Below are 14,853 nucleotides of genomic sequence, written 5' to 3' on the forward strand. Positions count from 1 at the left end.
TGCCAGTCTGCTTCGGGCAAAAGACAAACACGCATGCGCACCCAACACTTATAGCTTTTTTTCTTTTTTTCTTTTTGCGGATGCAACCACTCTTAGCCCCTCCTTCTGCTTCTTCACCCTCTTCCCCCCACTCCCTCCTGCGCTCTTCACCCTTTATGACATTCCCTCTTCACCACCCTCCTCCCCTCGCCCAAACTCATTACGTCACGACGGACACTCTTTTGCACCAATCATCTCTAGGGATCAGGTGGGCCGGGGCGCGGAATGAGGCGGGACCAGCCAATGGGGGCCTCGGAGCGGGTGGGACCCGGAGAAGGGGAGGGGGAGAGGTGGGCGGCACCTTCTCCTGTCAGCATGTGGGCGGGGGGAGGAAGGAGACGAGGGGAAGCGAAGCGGCCGTCGCCGCCGCCGCCGCGTTCCTCAGTTCTCAGTGTGGGCTCCGTGGCGCAGACAGGGACTGTGAGCGAGGGGCGTGGGGGAGCCGGCGGAGAGCGGCGGCGGCGGCTCTGAGGCGGCCGCAGCGCTATGGGGGGGCGGTAGGAGCGGGCCCTGCGGGCCGTGTGGGGAGTGAGGCAGCGGCAGTTGTAGTGCTCATCTCCCCGGCAGCGGCCCGAGCGCGGCGGCGGTTGGCGGGCAGTGGCCCGGCCCTCCGGCGGGCCAGGCTGGGGCTGAGGGGGTGGGGTGTGTGGTGAGCTCGGGGCCTGGGGGGTGGGGAGGTGAAGGAGGCCCCGGGGTGGAGGGGAGAGAGAACAGCCGGCCGCTGGGCCCCGCCGCCAGCTCGCCAGACGACGAGGACGACGAGGAGGAGGAGGAGGAAGAAGAAGCGGAGAGGAAGGAGGAGGATGGAGGATAAGAAGGAAGAAGGCGAATCCGAGATCCAGGAGCATGGGCCCGAGCATTGGTTCACTAAGTGGGAGCGGCAGTGCCTGGCCGAGGCCGAGCAGGAGGAGCAGCTGCCCCCGGAGCTGCAGGAGGAGGCGGCCGCCGCACAGCCCGAGCACAAGCAGCAGAAGCTGTGGCACCTCTTCCAGAACTCGGCCACCGCCGTGGCCCAGCTCTACAAAGGTGAGGGGCCGCGGGGGAGGGGGCGCCCCCCGGGACCCTAAAGACCTCCCTCTCTGCCCCCCCAAAAGAAGCAGATGGGAGACACAAAATGGCGGAAGGTGGTGCCTCGGCTCGGGGACCGGCCCCGGGGCCCGGACGGTGGGGCGCAGTCGCCCCCGGCTCCCCCCTCTGACCCCGGCCTCCCCGGGAGTAGGGGGAGGGGGAGCTCCCGGCGGGGGTGGAGGGGTGGGGGAGGGAGGTCGGTCGTCGGGTCTCCGCCCCGTTTTAGGTGGGGGCCCGAGGGGTGGGGCTGGGGTGGGGAAGCCCTGCCTTCCGGGGACGGGACCGGCGGGTCTCCCGGACCGAGAACTCCCCCCCTCCTTTCCCCAAAATGGCGAAGCTCGGACCTGGGCTGGGGGGGGTGGGGGAGGTGGGGAGGGGCCCTGGCCGCAGGGGGAGGTGCGGCGCTCCGCACCGCGATCCTGTCGGGGGGGTCCCTCCTGGGCTCCCCGGGGGCCGCCCGCCCTAGGTTGTTTGCTCTTCTTGGTGTGGTGTGAAAGGCTGCGGGGCTGTCCGGGTGGGTGTGGGCTGGGGCGGAGTAGGACGGTGGGCGCCAGGTTATCCCTAGCCGGCCCGGAAGCTCGGGTCCTCCTCCGCTTTGCCTGGGCAGACATCGCCACCGAGGCAGCTGCCAAATCTAGGAAAAGGGGAGGAGGCGGCGACGGTATCAACAAAATGGCGAAGGAAGGGCCGGCTCTATTGTGCCTGGGGATCCCGGAGCCGGGGCCGAGGGAGGGGCCGCTGCCCAGGGTCGAGCTCGGGCGTTTACTCTGTTGCGGCTTTGCGGCCTGTAGCGCTGGCCTGAGGGCTTGGGATAAGGAGGTCAGAGACTGGCTTTCCCACGGTCTGTAAGGCTCTAAAACCCCTGAACAAAATGGCGAAACCTAACATGGCCGTTCAGAGTGACTGACTCCAAAATCCTGTTTTTCTGTCTGTATGTCTCTTTAGATCGAGTGTGTCAACAGCAAGGACTTTCCCTCTGGGTTCCCTTCCAAAATGCAGCCACTGCCGTTACCAACCTCTACAAAGGTAAAGATGACTTGTACCTCTCTCCAGGGTAAAGGATTGTAGTCAGTGACAGTGCAGTGGATTTCCAAAGTTGGTGTCAGGAACCTTTTTGCCTTTTCCATGTGCAAGAGATTGTTTACAACTTCAAGAGTAATTGATTACATGACTAACTCTGAAGGCCTTACATCTCAAAATAATTTCTTAGAGTTCTAATTAAGTGTTATGAGGTATTGCACTCTAGAAGAGAAATACAGGAAGGAAAACAGTTCATTTTTTTTTCTTGCCCAATGGTCGTAATGGGAACAACACTTGTAGCCGTCTTATCTGAAAACATCAGATGATTGATTGCTTAGTTATATGCAAGTTTAGGTATTGCCATTTGGTAGTTCAGTGCCTTAAAAACAACTCAAGTATGAGCATATGGATAGTTAGTAGCAGATGCTAATATTCTCTAAGAAGTTGAATTTACTTACTCAGTCTACTTCATACCTCATAGCAGAGTTTTGGTAAGCAGTCTGTCCTTACCAGTCATTATAAACATATTTTGATGTTGTTGATTTTGCATGATGAACTTTTCTTTGATGACATCGAAGCCTATCCATTTATTACTATTTCTGAGCTTTGCATTTTAACCACACTGATTTTGAAAATAAGGAAGATGTGCTTTGGTTGAAAAGGTTTGCAAGCCAAGTGATTAGACATTTATGGATTCCAAAGAATGGTTCAGAAATCTGCTACTTGATGATTTAAAAGACTAGCTTACAGCAGTAATGGGGTTTCTTTGCATACATAACAATGTCTAGGTAGGTTGCTGTGCAAAAACAAGAGATAGAAGTTACCAGTGTGTTTTCTACATTGATTTCTTGTTTCCATAGTTTAGGATTACATGAATGTGTAGGTAACAGTAATATTCTTTAGGTAAAAACTTGTTATTGTCCCTTTGAATTACATATGTAGTTTCCTTTTCTATCACTAATTCTACAGGGTTGATGTGGATATGAATGTTTTTTAGGGAGGAAGGGTTTATTTTATCTGCTAGTGGTTGAGACAGGTGACAAATTTAATGAATTTCCATTTCTTAAGTGCCATATTTAACCTAACTATTGCTCAAACTTTGGTTTCCATTTGGCTATGTGGTAATTTGAAATAATATATATAAAGTGGTTAAGAATGGCTTTTATCTTTGAAGAAATTGGTAATGAATACACAATGTCACTGATTTGGAAAAAGACAGGCCAAAGTTTGTGCATGGTGTGAATTATAAGATATTTTAGAAGTGTAGTTGTATTACATAACTACATCTTCTAAAGTGAGGTGTATTGGTATTAAAAAGAAAAATAGCACTTCATGTTAATGCAGCTGAAATTCTAGAACATAAATATTGATGCAGAAATTGAGGCAAATTGAAATAATCCCTAAATTTGAATGTTGTTGAAGAAAAATCTATTTGAGTGGTCTCCCTACCTATAAAACATGGAAAAATGGCAAAGGAAGAAGTTATTTTTTTGGTTCAAAAGCATCAGTACTTTTTATTACTGTCAGTTCTGAAGTAGTGGAGTGAGATTTTCCTTTATAGATTTTGCTTGTGAATATGGTTAACTTTTGTCTTTATCAGTGTAAACATATCAGTGTAGATGATATTTATGAAATTTGCCTGTAGTGACCATCAGTTGTAATCCTTTTTTTAAACAGTTACAGTGTATGGCATTTTTTGAAAAAAATCTTTTTGAACAACTTTTAATAAAAGCAGTGATTTCCCCCACTTTTTAGAAATCTTATTCTTGAAATAGAAAAGATCATAGGATCATAGATTTAGGAATGGAAGCGATCCTCAAGGGCTAGTGCAACTTTCTCATTTTGCACTTGAGAAGACTTGAGGCCCAGAGGTTGTGACTTGGCTTATTGTCATTGTCATACTGGTGGTAAGTGGTAGAATCTGGATTTGAACTCAAGGCCTCTGACTTTAGATGCAGCATTCTTTCCACTGTACCACTTATCCCTAAAGTCATTATTTAAAATAGTAAAGAACTTAGGTTGTAGGTAAGGTGTTGCTTTCTGGTTTAGTATTTAGTATCAGTGGATTAAGAGCTGGAAAGAACCTTAGAGGTCATTTAATCAATGAGGAACCAAACCTACAGAGACAAAGTGATTTATCTGAGGTCACAAAGCACAGTTAGGATTTGAACCTAGGTGTTTGATTCTTAACCTGATGCTTTTTCCACCACACTATGCTTGTAGCATTATTAAATAGACAAATAGTCATATAAACAAATTATTTTAAATATTGAAGTATGTTTAGTCATTTTTCAGTTGTGTTGACTCATTGTGATCCCATTTGGGGTTTTCTTGACAAAGATACTGAAGTGTTTTGCCTTTTCCTTCTCCAGTTCTTTTTAACAGATAAGGAAACTGAGGCAAACAGGGTGACTTGCCCAGGGTCACACAGCTAGTAAGTGTCTCAGATCAGATCTGGACTCGTGAAGATGAGTCTTTTGACTCCGGGCCTGGTACTTTATATTCACCTGTGTTACCTAACTGTCCTGTATTGAAGTATAGATACCAAATAAAAGAAGTAACATACAATCTTTTAATGTAGTGGTTTTTAAACTTTCTGGTCTCAGGATCTCTTTATAATTCTCTTAAAGCTTTTGTGTATATGGATTATATCCATCTAAATACCATATTAGAAATTAAAACATCCTAATGTTATGAAAATAGTTTTGACTTTGAGGACTCCCTGAAAGGGTTTTTGGGAACTCCCAGGACTCCCGGACAACACTTAGAAAAACCACTGCTTTAATATTAAGAACTGTTAACCTGTATGATTACATTCAGTAAACTAAAAAGGTACATTTGGGGTACTTTGGGCACTCTCAGTGACTGTTGACTATTTTCTAAAATGAACTCAAGAACAGTCAAGATGGAGGTGAACGTGAGTGCCCCATTAAGGGGCCCAGTAAGCCTGTTGGTTGCAAATTCAACCAGCTGATTTGATAACAGTGATTGTGTAAGCAAAGGATTGGGAGCTCCTGCTCCAAGAACGTTCCATCTGCGTTTACCAATATCTCCTTTTAAAGGTGCAGGAAAATCCTGACTGCTGGCTTCTCCTAACTAAATTTAGTATCTATGAATAGTTATTGATATTTAAGTTCTCATTTTGTAACATTTAGAAAATAAGTTGTCAGGTTTTTGTGTGTTTGTGAATATAAGATCTAGGACATTGCTGGTCTTCAGTACCTAGAAGAAACTTAGAAATTAGTGTAGTTTGGTTCTGTCTCGTACAAGATAGGGTTTTTGTTGTTGTTGTGGTTGTTAGATATTAATGTGTCTGAATCTTGGTAATAGTTCCTTGTTGTCCCCTAATCTTCTTTGGTGACACATCTTTATCTTTCAAGTGTTGGTGTCATTTGGAATGTATTGCCTTTTTCTATCTTAAATCCTTTCCTACCTTTTGAGCCCACTTTATCAGTTGAGATAATGATTTTTGTCTCTGGCCAGGGTTCTCCCATCCATTACTACTCGGGTCACTCCCCAGCCTAAATTGCTGGAGAGCTTACCTGGTCATAAGTAGTCACCTAAGTGCTCTACTGAGTCTCCCCTCAACCTCGTTTCATAAAATTTTGGGGAAAATCAAAAGTAGGTAAAACAAAGTGCGGGGGAGGAGGGAGCTCTTTCAGTCCTTGGCCATGCTGTGGTTTTGGAGGTAGTTTGTTAGAGAGTTAACTCTGGTTTTGAAAGTGATTTTCGGAATGGGGTTATATGGCAAAGATAAATGACTTAAGTTGCTGGTCCTGATCCGGAGCAACGTTCTCCTTAAGTTTTATCCAATGTTGTTTTGATTCTTTTTATTTTTGAGGGGTTGTGTTTCCTAGTTTTCTGTTTCTAAAACTGGGTCTGATATTTTAGTGAATCTTGGCTACAGTTTAGTATTTTGAGAGAATTACCTCCTAGTGATAGTGTTGGATATACTGCTAGGTTTATGGGATCCTAGAATTTAGAGATGGCCAGAGACAGCATGGTATAGTGGAAACAACACTAGCTTCAGAGTCAGGAGAGTTGGGTTCAAGTCCAGCCTCTGACACAATTACTACCTTGGGCCTCAGTTTCCTTAATTGTAAAATAAGGGAGTTTGGACTAGGGTCTTTGAGGTCCCTTTTAGCCTCTGTATTTGTGATCCTAAGTGCCCAGGACCACATATTTTACATGTTTAGTAGAGCTAGGATTCAAACTCCAGTTCCTTTCACTTTCTGCTTCATCAAACTTCTTTTCCATTGTGCCCACAACTGTCTTTTTAGCATTTATCTAGCTCAAACTATTTGTGAATAGTGTTAGTGTAACACTGTAGTTATTATAGTCAAGTTAGTGCTTGCATCTTGGTTCAAGAGATTTTCTGTTTGACTAGGGTTTTAGGTGAAGAGTATTAATATTTTTATGCTCCATTTATAAACATTAGTTCTGTGTATGACCTCCTTATTCCACCCTCAAATAAACTGCTTTTTTCTGTCCTGCATCCTCTGTCCTCTTCATTTCTTTTTTCAAACCTTTTTTTTTTTCAAAGCTCTAAACCTTCCATTTGTAGAGAGATTAGAAGCATTTTTAGGGCTAGTGATTGGGAACCATTCTTGAGTACTGATTTTTTTTTCCTTCAAGTTATGTGTTTTTCGAGTTACTGTCTGTTTGGTGGCCTTCATATGGAGAAGCCAATTGAAGGACATTAAGATTCTGAAAGTCAGAGGGGAGAGTGCGCTGGACATTAAGACGTCAGGTCCTAATAATAATAATGGACATTGGATCTGGGAAACATTTTGAAGTCTAGATAGTTATTAAAATCTACCATCCCTCTTAAAAATAGCTTTCTAGAGCTAGATTAAGAAACCATTACCATTCATGTGATATTGCTAGTTAACTTATTTAACTTTAAAAAAGCTTTTAACACAGTATCATGAAAGTCTTAAGTAGACTTGTGTCTTCCTTAGATAATCTGTGCATAAATTTAGGGAAAAAGCCTCATCCATTCATTAATAATTTTGTGGAGTCAGTTTTTAATTGACTGAGCATGAGTTGTTATTGAGGCATTAGTGAAAGAAGTCAGTAGACCTAGATTCCAGTAATTGGCCTCTACTACTGACTGTTACGCCGTATAAAAGTCACTTGACTTTTGATTCTCATCTTGCGGTGTGTGTAAAATGAAAATTATATTTGACAAGGTATTTGTGTGGCTCCAAAAAGCTCTTTGTAACCAAACCATACATATTAAATGTAAGCTACTGTCGAAATAATTGAGAAACATTTTTTGCCCTCAATCAGATTTTCAAATGTTTGCTATTGTAACTTCACTTTTCATTGGAGCATTTAGCTGTTTACTTTGAATTTCTTCCATATTAATCAGAATCTAGATTTTTAACTCTTGTCATCTAAATTACTTTTGAAGTGATACCATTTGTTATGTTGTGGATTTTTTGGTATAATAGAATGTTAGAATTTTTAGGATCCTTAGTTTTGTTAGTATACTCTAGAAGTGCTAATTCAGCACTTGGATATTTCTAGAACTTCCAAGCAAGGTGGCAGATGTACTTTAATCTTTAATAGGCAGAAAAATCATACATGATATATATCTATAGCTATATCTGTAACGTACGCACATGTATATATGTATAAAATGTAATATACACACATGATATATAAATTCATGAATACAAATTTGAATATATGAAGAATATAAATTCATTTTGGAGGTGCTGGTGGTGGTGGTTTGGACTTCTAATTTAGTCTGTGCAGGAGCTTCCCTGTTCTGATGTATGTATCTGTATCTCTTTGTAATATGGCTTAGATTTGCCTAATGACACTGAAAGGGTTGACTTCTCCATGGTCACACAGCTATCTGTATAGGAGACTGGGCTTGAATCTAGAGTTTCCTGATTTCCTCAGCCTTCAATGCACTATTCCTAAGCATTTTGGGGTTTAAAAATAGATGTCTAATTATGTGATTTAACATGCTAGGTAGGATTTGAAAGCATTCATCATATTCTGTAGACATAGGTGATTGTTACCTTGAAGGAATTTAGTAAAGCCAGTTTTCCTTAGTTTTTATTTCTTTATGGTTATTTCATACTCGGAACAGCATAGATAGGAAACACTTGTAAAATCTTAAATTTCTGATTGAGATGAATCTGGAAAAGTTTTTTGTCCTTTGTGGACAGCTAGATTGCTAATTACAAGATTTTAATACTTAATGTTTTGCTGTGATTAATTTTATTTTGGCCTTGGGCTTTGGTTCTTTGCAGTCTTGGAAGATTGTCCTCTGATCAAACTAAAAAATTCTGAGAAGCTACAACTTTTAGCTTTAAATAGTATGTTGTTCTCAGATTTCAATGGAACATAAACACTGTTGTATTGAAATGTGGACTATAGCTGATCAGAAATTACTTTTATGAATCCATTTACTTTTTTTTTTTAAGGCAATTGGGGTTAAGTGTGACTTGCCCAGGGTCACACAGCTAGTAAGTGTCAAGTGTTTGGTCTGAGGTTGAATTTGAATTCAGGTCTTCCTGATTTCAGGCCAGTGCACTATCTACTGCGCCACCTAGCTGCCCCTCATTTACTTTTAATAAGAAAGATCTGATTATATGAAGATAAATGGTGCTGTTGGTGTTGTGCCAAACTTTCATCTTTATGACAGTTGGGTTTTAGCTTCAGGAAAGTAGCTTTGCATACCAGCAGTGGTATGGTAAGTGTTTAACAATCGGCTCTTTGGGGGAGAGATATACCTGTATTTAATCTGCATTGTTAACATTTTATTAATGACTCAAGTCTAGATAGTCAACAAAACAATGAATTAAGCCCTGATTTGTAGCATTTGTTCAATTCTGAGGTTTAAGTGCTCTGTATGAAAATGTAACAATAGTAGCCTCTTCTGGCAGGCTCCAGCACACTCTTAGATACTAATACTCCCCTGAAGCTCTGTGGTTATACTTAATTATTGGTGGGAGCCTATAGAATTGTCATAGATTTAGAGATTAAGAGTTACAATATGTTTATGGCATTCAACAATAGAGTAGGATTTAGCTGTTGAGGTTGATCCTTTAATCCCAGAGTTCAGTGGCTCTTTTTGAACCCTGAATTATCATCAAAACATCTGACCAAAAAAGTTTATTGAACTTGGAACTTAGAGACCAGGTTCAAATTCTGACATTTTAGGGAATGTCCTCCAAAGTCAGTTACATAACTACTCTGAGTCTTAGTTTCCTCTTCTGCAAAATGCTGGTAATAATTCTTAAACTATATATCTCACAGGGTTATTGTGAGAGAAGTTCTTGGTAAATCTTACTGTACAATATGAATGTGAGTTACTACTATTAATATTTTTCTTGTAGGTAGTTGAAATCTTGTACTAAGGAGACAGTGCATTTTAGTCCATCTAAAGTCACAAATAAGCATTACTATGCCATCTAAATGGATAGCATGAGAAAGAATATATTATTTTAAAACAGCATTAAAGTTAAGAATTTTAAAAGTTTTATTTCCCTCCTATGCATTAGACTTATTTGCTGCTTAGGGAAATGAGTGGAATTGGAGAATCTTTGAGACTAGACTGTCCTTGCACTATTGTGCATTGATTTAATGGTATACAGCTCAGTAGTTTAGTTATCCTAGAAATATAAAAGCATACACCTGAATATCTTAGACATAGCTGACTTTGTATGTTTTTGTATACTGTATTTCTGAAATTTTAATGTTCACAAAATATCGAGCCCTTTGTTTTCTAAAGTCTCTTTGCTTAGCTTCATGTTACAGGTGAGGATAGCAAGGGTTTAGAACAGATTTCTGAGCTCAAGTGACTGTCCTACATAATACGTGTTCTAGCAAGAGTTCAAAATTAATACATACCTACAACTAGTGGAACATTTTTAAAACCATGCTTTAAATCTGCAAATTGGACTATGATCTTTATTTTTTGAAAATTTTACTTTTTATGTATTACAATCAAAATAAAATTCCTTTGCCTAGAATTGGCAGTGTTATGTCTTTTTAACCACTGTCTTGGCTCTTCTCAGTTTTGGTTTACATGAAATTTTGCTTTTCTTTTTTGCTGTCTGTGTTCTGTAGGTGTATATTTTCTTGCCTGCTTCATCTCATACTTTGGACTGTCCAAGCCTGTCATATTTTTGTTCTTCATATCTTTGTTGCTAAAATTTGTGTTTCTCTGTCCTAACTTTTATTCCTGGAATGTTATAATCTGGCTAGAATCTTATCTCCATTCAGTTCCTTTTAAACTATATGCCTCCTAAACTATCTTTTGCCCTTACTCATTGAAGAATGCTTAGTGGGAGAGAGTGAAAAGTGAAGGGGGAGGGGGAGGAGAGAAAGAGTAGACTACTTTAGTTATGAACTTTGTAAGTTTTTTTTTTCAGTATAGGCTTGAGCATCTTGACTGCTCTCTGTCATTGGCTTTCCCTTTTCTCCTGTAGTATGCTAGAAACCAAACAAGAGATATGGGGTACAGTGAGGCACCTTAGGTTTGTATCATGATTTCACTTTCTTGTTTTTCATGGCTACTACCTCTTCCTCTAATCATAGGGCTGAAAGTAATTCCTTGTGTCAGCTATGGGAAAGTGTATACCTTGTGGCTTTTTTTGCTAATTGCTATAATTTAAGTCTTTTTTCTCTTATTCTTAGTGGAAGCATAATTGAGCATTATATTCATTTTATGATGTATCTTTAGTTGAAATTAACGTGTTTAAATTATTTTTTTTCTTTTTGGAAGGGGGACTTGTTTTAATGAGCTTGCAAGTGTACAGATAAAATCCTCCTTTTTAAAGTAAAATTTTGTTATGAGTTAACTCAATGAATAAAAACAAAGATTAAAATAATACAAGTGGAACTATTTACATTTGAAACTATATATACTATTTATCTCTCCTGATCTAGCTATGAACTTAGAAAATTTTTGCATGATATTCATGTTTGTTTTTCTAATTCTTTTTATGTTTTCATTACTTAGATTGATGCCCTTTGTGTTTTATATCACTTATTTCCATATACATACATATATATACATGTGTGTAAGTGTGTATATGTGAGATATATAGGCATCTCCTTTCTCTGCTCCCCCCCCAAAAAATGTGAACCCTACTTATAAAAAAAACTAACCCACATAATGACTTTGTCCTCATAGTGTATGGAGTAATTTTGCATTTTGTCCAATAAGGATCTGACATATTATAATGGGAGGAATTTTTTTATTGTTGTTATTGAGTGACATATGTCCCGGTTTCATTTTCCACATGCTGCCAAATTTCCATTTTTATTCGTTTGGGATCTGCTCTGATAATGGAATCATTTTCTACTATTTTTGAGACTACAGTTAGTCATTATCTTCTCCTTCCAAAGATATGCCTAGGTTAAAAAGACATTTGGGATTTGAAACTGTAGTGGAAGAATACGATCAATTAAGGAATTTTTTTTCTTTTTGTGAGAGAATTCTTTTCTTTACAAAAAGACCAGGAATAAGGGTTATGCTTTATTTGCAAATGATTAGAAACGTATCACCAATTTACTACTAAGACTTGGAAACAAACTACTATACCAAAGGGCTGTTAGATTAACAAGGATTATTTTGCTGAACCAGAGTAAAGTACAAAAGTGGACAACTGTGAAAAGTGAGGAGGTAGTGTGGCAAATTTTAGGACAAGGTTCTAGGTTAATGAGTCTATAAGCAGTAGAAGTGGTTTACTAGAGACTGGGCTGCTGACATAACTGCAGAGTACCTAGGATCCAAGACAGATGTAAAGTATTAGTTTCATCCTAAGTTTAATATTTTATAATCATCAAAAAAGATAATTTTTTCCTTTTTAAAAATGTACCTTAACAAGGCTTGCTGTGTTGAGTATGCTTTTTATTAGATCTGTTAAATTGCTCTATGGGAATGTCTCTCTGAAATTGCATTGTAAATTAACATGTGTTTATCAGAAGTTTTTAAAAAAAACTGAAGTGGGCACAGCTTTACTTTCTGAATCATTTCCAACAATTTCATTGGATTGGGAGGTTGGGTGGGAATTAAGTTTTTAAAACACAAGTATTATGGTTGAACCTGGTTTAAAAATTAAGAGAAAAAACTGAGATAAATTTCATAATAAGACGTTATCAGTGAAGAAACAGAACTGACTGGTTCAAGAAAAGACTTAATTTAAAATTTTTCTATAAAATTTTCTTTATATTTTATATTCTATTGCTTAAGGAGATATGATGCAGTATTTTAGTCAGTTTGGTAAAAGATAAAATGTGATCGAATTGTTTGTTAGGCAGTCTTTAAAAAAGAGGTGAGATATAAATCTAATTGCTTTTAGCATGAAACTCTAAAATTTAGAATTAGGTAAAGTGTCATCTATGATAGTTCCAAGTCAGTTTAACAATAGCTTTTTTTTTTTTGGTAAGACAATCAGAGTTCTGAGGCCAGATTTGAACTTAGGTCCTCCTGACTCCAAGGCCGGAGCTTTATCATTGCCCCACCTAGCTGCCCCTTAAAAATAACTTTTTAAAAGTTTAAATAACATTCATGCTTTATGTTGAAATCAGTCTGAGTTTCTTAGATCTGAGCCGTTTGTAAAACCTCTACTTTGGAACCTTATAAAAACATAATAACTGATAAATATATATATATTTTTTTTAACAGAAAGCGTGGATGCCCATCAACGAAGTTTTGATCTAGGAATTCAAATTGGCTACCAGCGTCGCAATAAGGATGTGTTAGCATGGGTTAAAAAACGCAGAAGAACTATTCGTAGAGAAGACTTGATCAGCTTCCTCTGTGGAAAAGTTCCTCCTCCACGAAACTCTAGAGCTCCCCCAAGACTAACTGTAGTATCCCCTAACCGAGCTACTTCAACAGAAACTAGCTCATCTGTAGAGACTGATTTGCAACCCTTCCGTGAAGCCATAGCTCTGCATGGTAAAGCTTTTTAAAAACATTTCTCTGCTAAAAATGATTATGACTTGTTTGGACTTCTTTTCATGCTCAGAGTTGAATTTTAGGCTGTTTGTCTTTTTTTTTTTAAATTACAGCTTAAGTGTATTGACATTTGTAGGTGTCATAGGAATATATAAATAGGATGTTAATCCAGAACTTAGGTAAACAGATTCTTAGATTGCCAATTAGATGTCCCAAATGCTGTTTTGTTCTAAATATTTTGTGCCAATTGTCTATTAGCCGGCAATGAAAATAGTATGCCTGAATTTGCAGTATTCTTAAAATTGATTGAATTTTCTTATCTCATGTGCTGCTTAATCTTTATTGCTAAAGATGTTTCTTAATTTTTTTTTAAGATGTAACATTTATAATTATCATGGCCTACCTAATTGCAGCTAAGTATAAGGATTCAGTGAAGCTCTAGCATGTAGATAATATTTTTCTTTTGGAAGTCCCTGTAAAAAGCATACTCATTTCTCTAATGGTTCTGTAGTGATGATGAGCTTGTGGCCAACCAGAGGTGGGAATAATGAATGAATTATTACTTTATTTACTCTGCCCTTAGTGCCTGTTAGTTGATACATCTGGAACATCTGGGGTCCTACAAGCTTACACATTTTCCTTTTCCCAGGGCTGGAATTAATATGAACCAAAGACAGTTTGGTATAACAGAATCAGGTTCAGGAATGCAGTTCGTTGAAAAGCATTTTCTTTTTTTTATAATTTATTTTAAATACTTGTAATAATATTTGTCAAGGCCTTTTGAGGTTTACATAGTACTTTCCCCACCTTAAACTCCAGTAGTGGAAGTATTATTATTCCTCATATGCAGATGAGGAAAAAGGTTCAGAAAAGTTAGGTGTCTTAGCAGTGTCACAATCCACACAAATAGTAAATAGCAGAGCTAAGATTTAAAGCTAAGTCTTCTGGTAGCACATGTTTGGTGTTCTATGTATGATCTTATAGATGGGGATAACCCTCTCTTTTAAGCTAGGTCACAGTCCATATTTAGTTGCCTGCATACTATTCTTGTCCATATCCTCCTACAAATCCTCAGTTGAGCAAAAATGTAGCTATTGTGGTGGGTCTTATTGCATGTTTTGGGTATCAGCCCAGAATTTGTGCTATTTATCTGTTGTCATTGGCACCCAGTATAAGACCAGCCCATTTCCTTTTTTTAAAAAAAGTTTTAATATTTTCTGTTTTCTTAACATCACCATGGGTCTGTCACATTTCCTTTTTCTGATCAATGTATTTTCTAGGGAATTTCACTTATGCCATCCTCACCCTATTTAAGTCTAGCCTGTTACCTCCATTGTTCTTCAAGTCATCTGTAATTTTGATTTTTTGGAGATTGTAGTCTTCCATCATTTCATAAGTATCACCAGGAGGATAATACTGTTGAAAGATGGGCTTATGCATCAGTCAGGAAGCATACTTGCTATGTGTCAGGCACTGTGCTAAAAGCAAAAACAGCCCTTGCCCTCAGTGTGAGCTAGCATTTTCCTGGAGGAAGAAAGTGTGTAAAATATATACAGAGTAGATAGAAGGTAATGAAGGTAAGGATGGGGAAGGGACTAGCAGCTGGGGAGGGAGGCACAGTGTATAGTGGAAAGGGAAAAATTTAGTCCAGATAATGGGCTTTGAACTGAATCTTGAAGGGAACCTAACAGATCGGGGTGAGGGAGCAGAGGATTGTTGACATGAGGGTGCAGCCAAGTTAAAGGCTGAGGGATAGAATGTCGTGTGAAGAACAGCATCGTAGAAGTGAGTAA

The 14,853-nt window shown here is 39.4% G+C and overlaps 1 protein-coding gene across 1 annotated transcript in view; it reads left to right on the top strand.

Moving 5' to 3' along the window:
• Positions 1–717: 717 nt before the first annotated feature.
• The window catches only part of HAPSTR1 (HUWE1 associated protein modifying stress responses), a 42,355-nt gene continuing 28,219 nt past the window's right edge, over positions 718–14,853 (top strand). The window contains exons 1-3 of the mRNA XM_020979267.2: positions 718–1,065; positions 2,053–2,133; positions 12,785–13,060. Coding sequence (XP_020834926.1) covers positions 843–1,065; positions 2,053–2,133; positions 12,785–13,060 — 580 coding nt within the window. The 5' untranslated portion in view covers positions 718–842. The remainder of the gene's footprint in view (positions 1,066–2,052; positions 2,134–12,784; positions 13,061–14,853) is intronic.

The sequence above is a fragment of the Phascolarctos cinereus genome, unplaced genomic scaffold, assembly GCF_003287225.1.
Source record: "Phascolarctos cinereus isolate Bilbo 61053 unplaced genomic scaffold, phaCin_HiC Scaffold_4;HRSCAF=312, whole genome shotgun sequence".
NCBI classification, from domain to species: Eukaryota; Metazoa; Chordata; class Mammalia; order Diprotodontia; family Phascolarctidae; genus Phascolarctos; species Phascolarctos cinereus.